General features: G+C 48.6%; 5 protein-coding genes across 5 annotated transcripts; 2 read left to right on the top strand and 3 right to left on the bottom strand.

The window, feature by feature from the left end:
* Positions 1 to 1,142: 1,142 nt before the first annotated feature.
* On the bottom strand, positions 1,143 to 3,697 carry F4822DRAFT_370311 (Pkinase-domain-containing protein). The gene is made up of 6 exons (XM_051456257.1): positions 3,405 to 3,697; positions 3,197 to 3,346; positions 2,748 to 3,138; positions 2,279 to 2,694; positions 2,091 to 2,228; positions 1,143 to 2,031 (listed from the first exon to the last, which is right to left on the bottom strand). The coding sequence occupies exons 1-6, from the start codon at positions 3,447 to 3,449 to the stop codon at positions 1,213 to 1,215; spliced, it is 1,959 nt and encodes a 652-aa protein (XP_051310461.1). The 5' UTR covers positions 3,450 to 3,697; the 3' UTR covers positions 1,143 to 1,212.
* A 1,222-nt stretch (positions 3,698 to 4,919) lies between these two features.
* F4822DRAFT_433229 (snare-like protein) lies at positions 4,920 to 5,650 on the top strand (the record flags this gene model as incomplete). The annotated part of the gene is made up of 3 exons (XM_051461800.1): positions 4,920 to 4,962; positions 5,018 to 5,419; positions 5,547 to 5,650. 3 exons carry the CDS (start codon positions 4,920 to 4,922, stop codon positions 5,648 to 5,650), a joined length of 549 nt encoding a protein of 182 aa, XP_051310460.1.
* A 285-nt stretch (positions 5,651 to 5,935) lies between these two features.
* On the bottom strand, positions 5,936 to 8,321 carry F4822DRAFT_370255 (Peroxin-3). Its single transcript, XM_051456256.1, has 3 exons — positions 7,902 to 8,321; positions 7,468 to 7,844; positions 5,936 to 7,409 (listed from the first exon to the last, which is right to left on the bottom strand). The coding sequence occupies exons 1-3, from the start codon at positions 8,057 to 8,059 to the stop codon at positions 6,292 to 6,294; spliced, it is 1,653 nt and encodes a 550-aa protein (XP_051310459.1). The 5' UTR covers positions 8,060 to 8,321; the 3' UTR covers positions 5,936 to 6,291.
* A 367-nt stretch (positions 8,322 to 8,688) lies between these two features.
* F4822DRAFT_415938 (DUF1649-domain-containing protein) lies at positions 8,689 to 10,266 on the top strand (the record flags this gene model as incomplete). Its single annotated transcript, XM_051459286.1, has 3 exons — positions 8,689 to 8,978; positions 9,146 to 9,508; positions 9,607 to 10,266. Coding segments are annotated over exons 1-3 (626 nt in total), but the record flags the coding sequence as incomplete, so codon positions are not given.
* Positions 10,267 to 10,697: 431 nt separating this feature from the next.
* F4822DRAFT_370250 (forkhead box protein L2) lies at positions 10,698 to 13,568 on the bottom strand. Its single transcript, XM_051456255.1, has 2 exons — positions 13,545 to 13,568; positions 10,698 to 13,400 (listed from the first exon to the last, which is right to left on the bottom strand). The coding sequence occupies exon 2, from the start codon at positions 13,315 to 13,317 to the stop codon at positions 11,074 to 11,076; it is 2,244 nt and encodes a 747-aa protein (XP_051310457.1). The 5' UTR covers positions 13,318 to 13,400; positions 13,545 to 13,568; the 3' UTR covers positions 10,698 to 11,073.
* Between the last annotated feature and the right edge of the window lie 587 nt (positions 13,569 to 14,155).

The raw sequence follows: 14,155 nt of genomic DNA, 5'->3' as shown, positions 1-14,155 counted from the left end.
ACTGAAAAATGCGGTGAGATACATAACGACGCGGTTATTCCCGTGATAAGTAATACTCGCAGTCCGGAGCAGAGGTTCCTTCTACGCCTACTACAGCACATGCCTCGAAGCAAATACTTCAGGCGAGGAAACATGTACCTCTAAACCTATATGTAAACACTGAGGCGGGATAATCCCCTGAGGCCACAAATCAGCATCTCCCTAAATGACGCGAGAGAATGGTATAACACAATCCAATTAAGGGGGAGGAAGAAGGTAAGCAAATCGATCAGCCTACCTCGTAATTGAACACAGCATTACATGTAGGTAGGCTTTTACGAATATGTAAGCAGAACAGACCAAAATATGATAAATGATTTCTTTTTTTCGTTCCGTTTCGTGTCGTTTCATCCACCAGAAAATGAAAAACCCTAACCGCCTCGCCTCGCCTCGCCATTCCTCGCTCCTTCGGAATCGAAATACCTAGCAAGGTTTTCGAGCACTCCCTCCATCTTCGGTAGCCACATCCGAGCCGTGTTTACTCAGAAGCACAACAAAATGAAAACCTGATTGATATACATACATGTAGATCAGATCTGATAATCCGCTCGTCCCATTCCCATACGACATCCCATCCGTATCCGTATCCATTCAACCGAGCTTATTCGCAAAACTTCCTATTACATAGAGCTCAAAATCCTGAATATTCAGTGATTGGTCATTAGTTATTACTTGATTACATAGTAGTATACCAACTTAAGTAGTTATATATCGCGAGGAAATAGATCTGTAGATCGTAGATCGTCAGTCGGTCTTTTCCCTCGTATGTTCAAATATCAGATAATAAGCGACGGGAAGTCTTAGTTAGGTAGATGATTATAGTTATTACTGTTTTTTCTTCTTCATTCGCCTTCCCCAACAAAACACCGTGCTTTGATCTCGCGACCCGCGCAATGTGCTCATTCGTGTGTGTGATGAACCGGATTTGTTTCCCTCCCGAATCCACTTTTTTCCTATCTCCCCATCCCATCCCATACCGGAATCCGAACGCCCGCCCGCTCGCTCGATCGCATGTGAATTATGTTTTCCTATGACGTTCCGCTTTTGAAGGTCGGAAATCCCGTGGGAGTTGACGCGTCATTTGAAATTATATGAACTAATACCCTCCTTTACCCTCTTTACTCCCTCATCTCTTTCCACGATACCCAAGTTATTCCGGAGGGCTCGGAATGCTCACTCAGCATCGTTCTTGGACGTGTTCTTCTCCTTCAGGTCCTTCGTCATGGCCGCGACTAGATTCGCGAACCGATGTCCCTTTTCCTTGGCCGCCTCGACTGTTGTCCTGACGCCGTCCTGACTTCCTTCCTTATCTTCTCCTGTCTCATCATGGTCGTGATTTAGTCGCCCCCTCGCCTCATATACACGATTTAGCCCTCTTTCCAGAGCTGATGAGCCCCGTGAGTACGCATCTGATAGTATCGACTTCTCCCCTTCTACCACCATATTTTCATCGCTAGCATACTTGTCCTTTTCCTGTTCCCCAACGTGCTTTGTGAGATAGGTCCTGGCACGGTTCTTCTTCCTATCAGAACGGATGCGCTTGATTTCTGTCTCGAAAGCGCGGTCATAGACGTCAAAATCGATACCGGTGGGCGAGTCAGACACGACGTCGGCTGGCTCTGAGCTAGCGAAATCGTCATGACCACCCGTGCCAATGCCTAGGAGAAGCGTTGGTTTATCTGTCAGGTCATGGGCATGTCCCTTTTCACCCGTTTCAGGGAATGCGGGTGGGTGCGTTGAGGCGTGCTGAGCTGCGAGATAAGCTCTGCGTTGCTTGACGAGTTCAGCTGCCTCCTCCGCTATCGACATTTGGCGTGTGGGTTGTAAGGTGATTTCTGAATCGGGGGTTGATGTAACAGGTATTTCTACGTCTTCTGGGATAACCTCCTTCTGTGCGAGTTCTGGTGCATGGGGTGTCCGAGGTGTCCTGATCTCAGGTGTTCCATTTTGGCTCTTGGAAATGAGACCTTTAAATCGATGAATTGCTTTCAACTAAAATTATAGATTCGTAAGTTCACAGCAAGTGGTGGCTTGTACGAGAACAGTCTCACCACGCAGATTAAGTGGTCCATCTTCCGTGTGAAAGCGTGGTTAACTTCGAGCGCATTCGGCGGATCAACTCCATCCGAGCAATTTTCTTCCTCCGAGAGCAGCGGATCCGTTCCGTCTTTCGTGACCCAGGGGTGATTCTATTTTGTTTAGTGCCAGTCATGCTTAAATCAATGCCTAATAAACTTACCCTTATTTCTCGTAGGGTAATTCTCGTTTCCTCATTCTTGTCCAATATCCTGGTGATAAGATCCACAAAATTCTTGTCTTCGTTTTCGACGGGTATTCTGAGTTCTTCGGTTCGGATTGCCTCATACATCTCCAGCACATTGTCTCGTCTGAAAGGTAGCCTACCATATTTGAGGCAGTATAATGAAACCCCCATGGACCAGACGTCCGCCGCTTTTCCAGAGACATCGCCATGTCTGGCTTGGCATAATTCAGGTGGTAGGAAGGCGGGCGATCCTGCAGATTTGCTGGTCATCATGGCGTCGGGCTTTTCGAACATTTCGGATACTCCAAAGTCAACAATTTTCAGTACGTCGTCTTCCGTAAGTAAAAGATTGTCGGGTTTGATATCTCGATGTACAACCCCCTGAGCATGTACTAGTGCAAAATTAGTACATGTGCGATGAGGTCGTGCTATAACAGAAACCTACGATACTCGATACCTAGGATGAGGTCGCGGAACCAGTAGCGACAACGCTCATCGTCATAGGGGTCTGCTTGCTCATCCAATCCAACCTTCATGACGACGCCCTTCTTACACATTTCTAAAACCATGTATAAGGAGTCATTTTCGGGGTCGTCTAGCACTTCAATTAGTTGTACCAAGTTGGGGTGGTTGAGCTTCTTCATGATAGCAATTTCCTCTCGTATTAGATAGAGTGCGTCTTTCGCCTCTTCGATTTGGTGATGACTAAGCTGTTTCTTGTGAGCACTCCATAGACCTCGTCCGGGACCGAGCGAATGCGGTCTGCCCTCAGGACGTCTCAAGATATTTGACTGGGCTCGTTTTCGTAGGCGCAACTTTGAAAACTCTTTGAGAGCCTGGTAGGAAGAACATGTTAGAAGCGCCGCAACCCTAGAACTGGTCGTATATGCTCACATATTCGTTTCCGAATTGGTCTGTAGCAAGGTGAACAGCACCGTATGAACCCCTGCCGATTTCTTCTCGGATGGTGTACTGGTTGATGGCCTGTTGCGACCTTCCATCTGTTTCGTCGTTCGTATACTCGGTTTTGGCGTTGAGAGTTTCCTGAGGGTAGCATCTTAGCTCGTGGACCAGGCGTAACATGCTACTTTCTCCCACCAACCTTGACTTCGCGGTGTTGAGAAGGCGTCCTTCTGTGATGTCTCATAGGACTTGAGAAATGAGGCACGGTTGGCGGCGCGGACCTGGATAATGTGTTTCATGTCTTAGACACACACAACTATACGATAGCTAAAATTGTCGCGGGGTAAAAGCGCGAAGTTTTTGGCTTATACGTGATATTTCTTCCTTGTACTCACAGGTGAGGGGCAAGCGAGGGACGCTCGGGCGCATCCACTTCTTGCTCGATCGTAATATGCGGCGACGGAGGCATACTATGTGTACTCTCGAGTAGCTGTGCTTTGGGTCCTTCTAATTCCACGGTTCTTTCTGGCGCCCCCGAAGAGGCGGTGGATGGCATCATGGCGGTTTTGTTGGTTTGTCTGACGGACAGGCAAATATTAAATCTTGAGATGTTGACTTCCGACAACGAATAAATAACCCCGCCGTTCTTTTTGAGACAGGTTAGCTCAAGGTACACTTGCTGGATGTAAGCAAGCAGAAAACATTAATCGTAAAGCCCAACGTCAAGAGAAGAAGAAGAAAATGGTAGAAATGATGGGTCTTAAGGGAAGTCAGGTCCAAGGTACTCAAGTACTCAAGGCTTTCTCTTATTTATTTTCTTTCTTTCCCGTCCCTCTCTTCTTGTACCCCAGCAAGCCCACCCCCCATGTGCTCCATGGATTTTTCAATGGTGGAGGTTCAGCCCAACCAGCTACTAATTCGACGATTGGGCGAATCACGGCCCCCAAACGTGCTGCAGTGATCCCAGTTATCCCTGCTGATGCAGCACGATGCAGCAACCAAGGTCCCCGCCGCTGGGGGGCTTTAGGGCTCCAGGGCTCTAAGGCTAGACAGACAAGCAGATAACGAATTGGTAGGCACGTTCTGGTACATACGGCGTACAACACCCTTGAAAAGCTGAACAATTATAGAATTGAGTTGCTAGGATATACGAAAAAAGTTGTGGAGGAAAAGGAGAAGAGACCAACTATTTAATTGTTACAAGGTTTTTCTTTACATAAGACGAGAGATAAAAAAAATAATCAAGAAGGAATGTATCCTACATTTGGTAACATGTAGCTTCCTCATGTTCTACATAATCCATCTGTAAATTGAATGTACTGGGGAATACCGAATACCACGCTACTGTATGTAAGTTGCAGCTAAGGCGTTGCTTAAGGTTTACAGTCCTGTCGAATTTTGGAAAGGTTACCCCCCCCTTTTGCCCTGGACCGGCCCGCTAAATAATTGATTAAAAAGTACCTAGGTACATACAGTACAGTACGTAGCGTGTGCCGACTTGCCGGTCGTTCACTTACCATTGCAGTAATAATTCTTTCTAAAGTTCCCATTATTTTTAGAACCCGCACCATCGAAACAAGTGACGAACAATCAGCAACCAGCAGCCGGATAACCCAGTCCCATCCATCCATCCCACTTCGAATCTACTGGGTGGCATGTGATTTTCAGCCTCGCGAAGACGATCCCATGATAGAGAGTAGACACATATGTAACCATGCCTATACAAGTCTACTCGTTTTACATCTTCGACCGGCATAGTACGTATCACCTTACCACCTTATGCTACAACAGCTAACACTCTTCCTCTCTTAGCGGAGTGCATATACTCCAAACTCTGGCTCCCACGTCCATCCTCCAGCCTAATCACAAGTCCAACCACAACCACAACCACCACCACCTCTCGCCCACACTCGCAACAACTCTCCCTCCCGCCATCAACAACGACTCCCACAGCCCCGACACCCTCCCTCCAATCCAAGCAACGAAGAGACGATGACGCGAAGCTAATCTTCGGCACGGTGTTTAGCTTGCGCAATATGGTGCGCAAGCTCGGCGGTGAGGACGATGCTTTTATCGCGTACCGCACCGCGCATTACAAGTTGCATTACTACGAGACACCTACGAATCTGCGGTTTGCGCTTTTGACGGAGCCCGGGGCGTTGAGTATGCGGAATGTTTTGCATCAAATTTATATTAATCTTTGGGTTGAATATGGTGAGTTCATTCTGGATCTACTCTATCATTCCCCCAGGAGGGCGGAAGAAGATTGGAGCTATTGGACCATAGGGGAAATGTGTGAAATAAGAAGACGGAATCATGCTAATACACACGCCTCTATTAGTTGTCAAGAACCCGCTTTCACCAGTGGAACATAAGGGCGGCGAAGGTGTTCGAAACGAGATGTTTGAAATGGGACTAGACAAGTTTGTCAGAGGCTTGATGTGATAACGATAATGATGACGGGGAAGAACGTCTTAGAGCGAGGCAAAACAAAGGGGTCCGGCACATGGACCGTTTACTGTTACTAAGAGGCTACGGAAGCCGAAGGCAATGGGCATCCAACAGGCCTTATGACACCAGGCAATGAATTAGGGCCTGGGCCCGGTCTTGTCTTGGGCACCCCGAAGAGAAGATGCTCAGATGGAGTAGTGTGAAGAGGCAGAGCTAAAAACCTCCGGACTCTACACGGCGGACGGACGTAACCGCTATGTCCCGGTAGTTGTTATTGCCATTCAAGATTGGGACGGATACAGTATCATGTGAGTCCCTTGTGGAATTGGGATATTTTGTTGAAATCGTCTTCCATCATGAGTGGTACGTGTAGGCCCACTACGTACCTAGTAATTAATAGTAGCAAAAATAATATGGGAATACTTGATATTATGTGATAAACATGTAGCTTCAGTCCCTTGAATTTCTTTATTATGACGGCCATACATAATACGTCGATATGATATGTTGAGATATAAGTCCTGTCTATCCTCTCGATTCAGAATCATGCCTGTCCTCTTTCCAAATGAATATCCTGTTCAATTACCATTTTCTAAATCACGTAATACCACACCACACTACAACGCCTATGCTCATTATCCCTGATCCGTCGCTCTTTCCCACGCAGTCTCGAATGATGAGCCTTGGGTCTGCATCTGAGACTGTGATGGGTCAATCATTACCATGCTCTCTTCGCCAAGTGTTGAACCCTGCGAGAACCTTCCAATACTACTATTCCCGGGCGCTAACCCTGTATTACCAGCTCTCGTTAAGTCTTTGGCGGCTTGGGACAGAACTAAGCCCTCATCCTGAATCTCGTTTTCCCAATTGCTCGAATAGACAACGGCGGCAAAAGCCTCGAGATCGCGCACTTTCTCCATCTCCTGAAGATACTCATTGGGCATACCATGGCCAATAGCGTGCGCCTGTCGTGTCAGAACTGAGAGGATCTTGGGTAGTAGAACTGCTTTGGATCCCGCTGCAGCAACTGCAGCCTGCTGACCCACAAGCTGTCCTATATCGGATGACGGGGGTGTAGTGAACGGGGTTCCTGGAAGTTCGTAGGCACCGGGAAGAACCTTCTTATGTAGAAGGGTGGAGAAGCCGGCATCGAGGAGGAGTGTAAGGACATGTGTAAAGGCTGGTGATTCTATGAGGTCAGATGTCTCATCTAGGAGGCGACGAAGAGCCGCCCCAGATGTCGGCGATGGCGATGTAGTATCCTGATCTCCCATGACGCCCGATTCCCTGAGGACAAAGTCTTCCATCTTAGTGGGAGGAAGCAGGAATGGTAGCCACTTAGAGCCCGGTCTCGTTTCACTCGTCTCGAATTCTCTTCTTCCTTCCATCTTTTTACGGACCTCAAGTGTGAGCTGCGAGAAAGTATCGAAGCTTAGAAGGTCGCGAGGGCTCAGGTGTCCAAACACATCACGAACGGCGGCTTCAACATTCTCCATGATCTCAACCCAGCCACGGTGTAGTAACCACCAACTGAAGGTCAGGTACTTTCGGTTTGTCTCAAAATCACTTCCGTACGCTGGTTCCGTATTATCATCATCGTTGTTTTCTAAGCTTATCGTCGACTGTGCGGTTCCGGTTGCTAGCGATACTACACTCGATAAGTAGCTTCGTCGGCCGAGGAGGTTAAGCTGGATTCGCGTGAGCATGTCAAGGAGAGCTAATGTATAAATCAGAGTAAAGGCGCGCGTTATTGCTGGGTTGTCCCTAGTTAGCCCACAATTGACTGAAAGAACCATTGAAAGGATGCTCACAGCTAATTGTTAAATCGTCCCATAATTGCCTTTTCGTCTTCCTCGGTTTTTGCACGGGTTGACCACCATCTTGAGGACCATCTCCATTTGAAGTAGAGGGCAATGTCATCTGGCTTGCATGTATACCGCTCTCACTTTGAAAACTTGCTGTACTCTTACCCTCCTCCTCGGTCATAGTCGTATCAGCAATGCTAGGCGGTGTAGCTGACAATTCGCCGCTGCTGCGCAAACTCTTGGCGTTACCCTTCATCTGCTGGATTTCTAAGGTGATCTTCTCGGTATTCATATCCTCGAGGATCATCGCGGTCGCGGTCGGTAGAAGCGCTAGGACGGTAAACGTACAATCCTCCTGGTTTTGTTCGAATCGCCGTCGAAGGCTACGAAATTGTTAGACTCGAATTTGGAGCATCCCAAATAGAAACGCAATGTCTTACTTCTCCTTCGCGATGCGGTCACTACTCATACGTTCGCGCGCATCGTTAATCTTAGTCAACACATATTGAGTAGCTAGGTAGCCAGCGCCAATGACGCCGACACCAATTGCTATTGGTGTTCTGTTGCGGCGGAACCATTGTCGGGTAGCCGATATCATGCTGAAAGCCGAGGTGGCTTCAGGAATAGAACGCCCCCGAAGCAGATAGGATGTTGTGGAAGTCTAGTTGTGGAGTATTCATGCGACGCGGAGTTTAACATCGAAAAAAATTCAATTCTGGATGGAAGAGTTAAAAGTTAAGCCTCGTAAGTTCTGGTATAGGTAGGTGCGCACGAAATGCAGCAGCCACATGCAACCAGCCCTTGGTGCTTGGTGCTGAAATTACATTTATTAAACTTCGAACTCTGACGTGTGCCTCGGTCCATGCGCGCGAGTCGTCCATGGTAGATTTATTAGCTTAGTGGTAGCCCCCTAGGTACCCCGTAGGTACCCAATGAACTGATAAGATAGGCGCCTAATCACCTGCAGCCCTAGAACTTCAGCACATCCGTTAGCGTTTTAGCGTACTTTTAGTGTGCTGAAAGCTCAACTAATAGGAAATCTGCTAGCCATTCCTAGCTATTCTAGCCACAAAACATCACTATGGATGTGGCTAACATGACGCACAAGTTGACCAAGTACCTGTACTTATTGTACGGGTCCATTAACCCCACGTTCCTAGTTCCAGTTCCGGCGGTTTCCCCCCCTCAGCCCCCTTTGCCAGGCGATAGGACAGAACCCCTCCATCACGTTACTGCTGCTGAGATTGCTACTGCCCGTGCTGATGATGTTAACAAGACTAATAAAACTATATACATCATCCAACCAGCAGCCTCCACTGTACAAGATTTTCTAGAAACCTACCAAACACCACCATCATCATTAAAAACACCACCATCACCGCAGCCGCCACACATCTACGACGAGCGAAGCCTCAACAACCCAGACCCCAGCCCATCTACGATGGAGCAACAAACGCCGCAAGAATTTATTCTCGAAGCCTTCGCCGATCCGGCGTCGGTACGCGATGTGGTGCGAGGTACGTTTCCTCCATCCAATCAACACTCATCTACCCCACGATCCATCCCATCGTCGTCATCGTTCATGATCCATCCATCACCGACCACGACGACACTATGGATCCCCATACCCCTATATCCACCCACCAATCTCACTACTATCTTACTAACATAATCCCACACATAGGTATCCTGCACACGATATTCTTCCACCGCTTCTTCCCCTCCCTTACCCCGCGGTCGCGCGAGGTCCTTGACATCATGCTACCGTATGTAGAGGATGCAGAACTAGACACCATGATCGAGAAGCGCGCCGCCGAACTAGCACGAGAACTCGACGCGACCACGACCCCAACTACCACACATCTACACGCACACCCGCATTCGTCGCGGGTGCCTACAGCGACCGGTGGTCGCGGCAACATATCCGTGCAGTTCTTCGAGAAGAAGCGACGGAAGGTGTGGTACATGCGCGGGGGCGGCGACGAGGAAGTGTGCTGGGAGAGCTGGACGGTGAAAGTTACCGTTGCGGAGCCGCGGACGGAGAGTGGTATGCTTCCCCCTTTCCTTCTACATACATCCCATCCTAAAATCCCTGTGTCGTTCACCCACTCGCTTTCCTGCTTAGCTAACCCCCAAACCCTACAGAACGAGCCAAAGTCCGCCGAGCAATGGAACAAACCCTCCTAACCGCCGCCATGAAGATCGTAACCTGCGTAAACTCGCACAAAGACCACATCCCGCCCATCCTAACCAGCGAAGCGAACCCGTTCCCCTACCAGATCACCGTGAACCAAAAAGACGCCGGCTGGGCCACACGCATGGGGCTCTATAAGTAGTATGAGGCGGCCGTCTCCACCCTTAAATTCATTCTAGACATCGAAGAGGACGAATGAGGTGTGTTCATGCATAGAATCTGGATCTGGGATTTCGGGCGCATGAGACCCGAGGCATGGGAAGGGGAAGGGTGTTGTAATGCATCATCGACGAGCAAACAAAAAAGGAGCATTGAGTGTTGGCCGGTTGGTTGGCTGGTTGGATTGTTTGGCGGGAAACGGCGTCTATATCATCATTCACTAATGGTTGGATGGAAATGGCGCTTCTTGGGATATCCCCCTCTATGATAGACAAGGCTTCTTCACGGATCATGGATTATCATCGCATCGTATCGTGGGTATTGTTTTCTCTCATCCTGGTAGGCTGGTTTTCACTACATCAGGATAGCTACAGCGGATACTGGAGTAATACGAATCATAAGCTTAACAGCGCTATGTGGGTGGCTTACGGACGCAGAGACTATTGGTTGGTCATCCGATTGTGCCAATTTCACGTCGCAAATTTATTGTTTAGCAACATTTATTAAAAAAACATGACCGAGCACGCTGATCCATAATGAAGTCCAATCCCGCAATGAGAAAAACAAGATAGCCAGAGTTTTGGCAGCAATCCGTATTGAGCACTACGTGTAATAGAAAGAGGCATCGTGCAAGAAAAAGCAACCTAAACTCCAATGTCGTTTGCCATAGCAGAACTGTCCTCCCGGGTCGAAACAAGACAAACAAGAAAATACAAATTCCGGCAGTAACATTGTCCATCTCAAACCAAGAGAGGCGCCCCTAAAACTCTTAGAACTCCTTCAGAAACCTCAACACATTTCCTATCCCCCCGCCTGCTTTCCTTTTTTCAAGAACACGAACCAACGCCTCGTCTTTCCGCATATTCCCCTAGATGATTAGAGGATAAAAGGTGCGCGTACAAAGGCAAAATAAAAGGCTCATTTGGCCTATACTCGCGCGAAACGAAACTCCAAACAAGAGAAACAGAGTAGTATTTCCAGATCTCATCATATAGGCGCCGTGGTGTAGTCAAAGTAGTAGCGTATGCCTGAAGCACGTATCGTCATTATGATATCAAACAATAGACAAGAAGGCCGTGAGGCGAGAAGGTAGTCGGATAGGTCTATAGTCATAGAAGGTGTAGACAACATATTCGACATAATCGAGTCGAAGGTAGGAAAGGTAGGTGTTGATGCAATGGAGTCGTTATTCGTTATCATCGTCAAATTATGATGAGCCGCCCATAGAAGCTCTCAGAGGAGCAGTAAAGGGGGTGAGTTTAAAATGTAGTGGTAAAGCTGCGGCCTAGACCTGGCTTCGAATTTTTAGAAGTAGATGGTCCGCCAGATGGCTGGCTACCGTTGATTCTTTCGAAGCCTTGAAGGATGTCTATGCCTGCACCGTCATCTACATCTTCGAAGAATTGATTTGTGCAGAAGTCTTCTAGGTTCATCCAGTCATTCTTAGAGGGAGACGGTTGTTTCGTAGGAGACTGTTGCAAGAAGAGCTTGCTTGGAGAAGACATGCCTTCAAACACCTTGCTCGGTGTTTCGTAAACAGGTAATGCCGGAGCCTTCAGCAAGGGGGCTGACGTAATCGACCTCTTAGACGTCGAATTCGTGAGCTCACCAAGAGCACTGGCGGAAGTAGATCGATCCAAGCGCATCCTCCTAGCTGAGCGCTTTATAGGAGACCCATTGTCCGCAGCAAAGAACGGATCCAATGACACATCTTGATAGATGTCGAACTCGTTAGATTCGGTTGGAAAATCGCTCACATTGAAAACGGTGTCATCCATATGGAATGCTGGGCTCCACGGAATGTCCTCATCTATGTTACTAACACGACGAAGAGGCGAGTTGAGCATTGATCGAACCCTGTCTCTATGCATGCGTAGGTTCGTGTTAGGCGAGACAGAAGCCGGAGGCTTCGGAGGAGGTTTGATCTTCACCGCGGGGGTCAGCGGAGGTAACATTTGACCACCTTCGTTAACCTGACGGATAGGAGACGAAGACGGAGGAGGGAAATCATAAGGGCGTCCCTTAGTGGGACTGTCATAGGAAGAGGCGCGCAGTCTTGCAATTTCCTCCTCAGCTCGTCCTCGCTTAATTCGGGGCCGATCAGTTCCCGAGCTTAGTAGCCGATTTCCCCTAGGACGCATGACTGAAGAATCTAATGACGAGATATATCCACTGTCATCCATGGACGCGTCCAATGAGGCGTACTTGCGCTTGTGTGTATGTTTACGCGAACCAGAGGACGGAAACTCTCTCTTGTGAGGAGGCGGCGTGTTGCTTCGAACTGATGTGCGACGAGGAACCGGAGGAGACGAATGCATATCAGCAGGAAGAGGCGAATATGTGTTAGTCTCAACGGGCAATTCTTGCTCCTGCGTCTTCTCCGCTTGCTCTTCCGGTCCGGCGTTATCAGAGAGTGGGATAGTAGCGTCCGACGAGACCTGAGGTTCAGTCTGGTCCGGGCCTTGTGCCGTGATATCGTAAGCAGGTGGATGAGACTGTGCTGGAAGGACCGGAGGCAGGGATGGCAAGCCATCATGGAAAATTGTAGGCTCGGCGCGTGCTGGTTCAATACGGTTGGACATGAAGGGGGTGTTCCCCATGCTCGCGATCGCCTTCTTACTTGGCTTCTCTCTCATGAATTGGTGCTCCATTCCAGACTCAATTGCCCAATAATTGCCCTTGCCGGGATCATCCTTTGGTCGCTCTTGTTTTATGAATGCCTTGTTGAGGGAAAGGTTATGCCTGATACTGTTCTGCCAGCCCGCGTCCTGTGCACTATAGAAAGAGAAGTTGTCGGAAATCCATTTGTAGATCTGCGAGAGAGTGAGTCGTCTCTGAGGAGCGCGTAAAATCGCCATCCCAATAAGTTGAGCATAACTATACGACGGTTTCGCTCCATTGTCCTCAATGGCGGGAAATGAGTCAGGGGCCGGTAAAGGCGATTCTTCCAACTTGGCCTTCTTTGGCGGTCTAGAGTCCTGGATCGGTGCGGCTTCAAGTAGTGCTCGCTTTCGAGGAGGTGCGTTCTGGTAATAATTCTCGAGGTTCAAATTAAATGCTGCTGGCGCCGGGTATAGAGTAGGGTGGACATTCTCCTTTCCGAAACTCGGGTTCACATCCGCGGTGGGCTTTTGAACCACAGTCTTGAATCGCGACATTATTGGTTGTTTCTTCTGCATTGAATCGGTTGTCTGTCCATGAGAGGATGGCGGGAGTATTGATACTGAATTAAGTTTGTTGCCATTTGATGACTTAAGAGGAGCCAGGGGAGAAGCGGTGGTGCGACCGCTCGCCTTGTACGGCGAATGTTGCTTCGCATATGCATTCGGAGGGTTGAGGATTACATTGCTATTCGAATTCTGTAGTACTCGGCGAGGAGATGACTTGCCAACGGAGGGCATCGGTGCTCGGCTGATTGAAGGCGCTTGCTGTTCGAAGTAATCGACATCTCGGAATATGTTAAGCGGCTCATTGTTCGCCGCATAACGCGTTGGTTTGGCCATGTCGGCCAATATGTGTAGATGATTATTGTTTGCTTGTCGCTTCAGTAAGATTAGTTTTATTACTCTTGTTTGCTTCTGGGTATCTGTATTGTAAGGAGTGTAAGGTTGTATGATCTAAGTGTAATTGAAAGTGTATTAGGAGTTTAGGCTTGCCCACTTTCTTGGGCTGCGTAACGATGGGGAGACATGATGAGAATGGAACGATCTAGTACTCAGGCCGAACTTACTTTGGCTGGATTTAATTAGCTGTGGAGCCACCGAAGCAAGGGTGACTTGTGGCGCGCCAGGTATCAGGCTCTTGACGTGCCCAGATGATAGAAGGGTCTTAAAAGTGAACTATTGTCCTATAACTAAAATAATGATATACGCAGTGGTTGACTTCGACGGACGATATGTTTCGTATGTAGTAGTTGGTGAAATAACGGAAAGGGATCCTGATGGAGGGAAGGGAGCGATGAGAAAGAAGAGAGGGGAAGGGGAATGGACGGAACGGCAGATTCGTGGGGGATCGAGATATCGAATGCGTCCCCCGAACTTGGCTGCGCTGCTAGTAACTCCCTCCTACCTACACACTAAGTACATATGTATGTGGGCGTAACAGATGTGTGGTAGAGCCGAAAAGCCTTTTTGGTCGAGCGTCAAACCAGAGCGAGGGACGAAGAGAGTGAGGGTGTGTCAAAAGACTTGCGCAGGCTGCAGGGCCGGCACACAGGATAGATTGAACCGGGGCCTGGGCCAAAGAGAAGAGACCGAATGGAGTTAATGGACCAAAAGTACTAGGGCCAGGATTGGTAGAGAGCAGAAGGCCAACTCAGCACAAGATCCACTTAGGTAGACC

Source organism: Hypoxylon trugodes (assembly GCF_022578975.1).
Source record: "Hypoxylon trugodes strain CBS 135444 unplaced genomic scaffold F4822scaffold_9, whole genome shotgun sequence".
NCBI lineage: Eukaryota > Fungi > Ascomycota > Sordariomycetes > Xylariales > Hypoxylaceae > Hypoxylon > Hypoxylon trugodes.
This window is presented reverse-complemented; position numbering and strand designations above follow the sequence as displayed.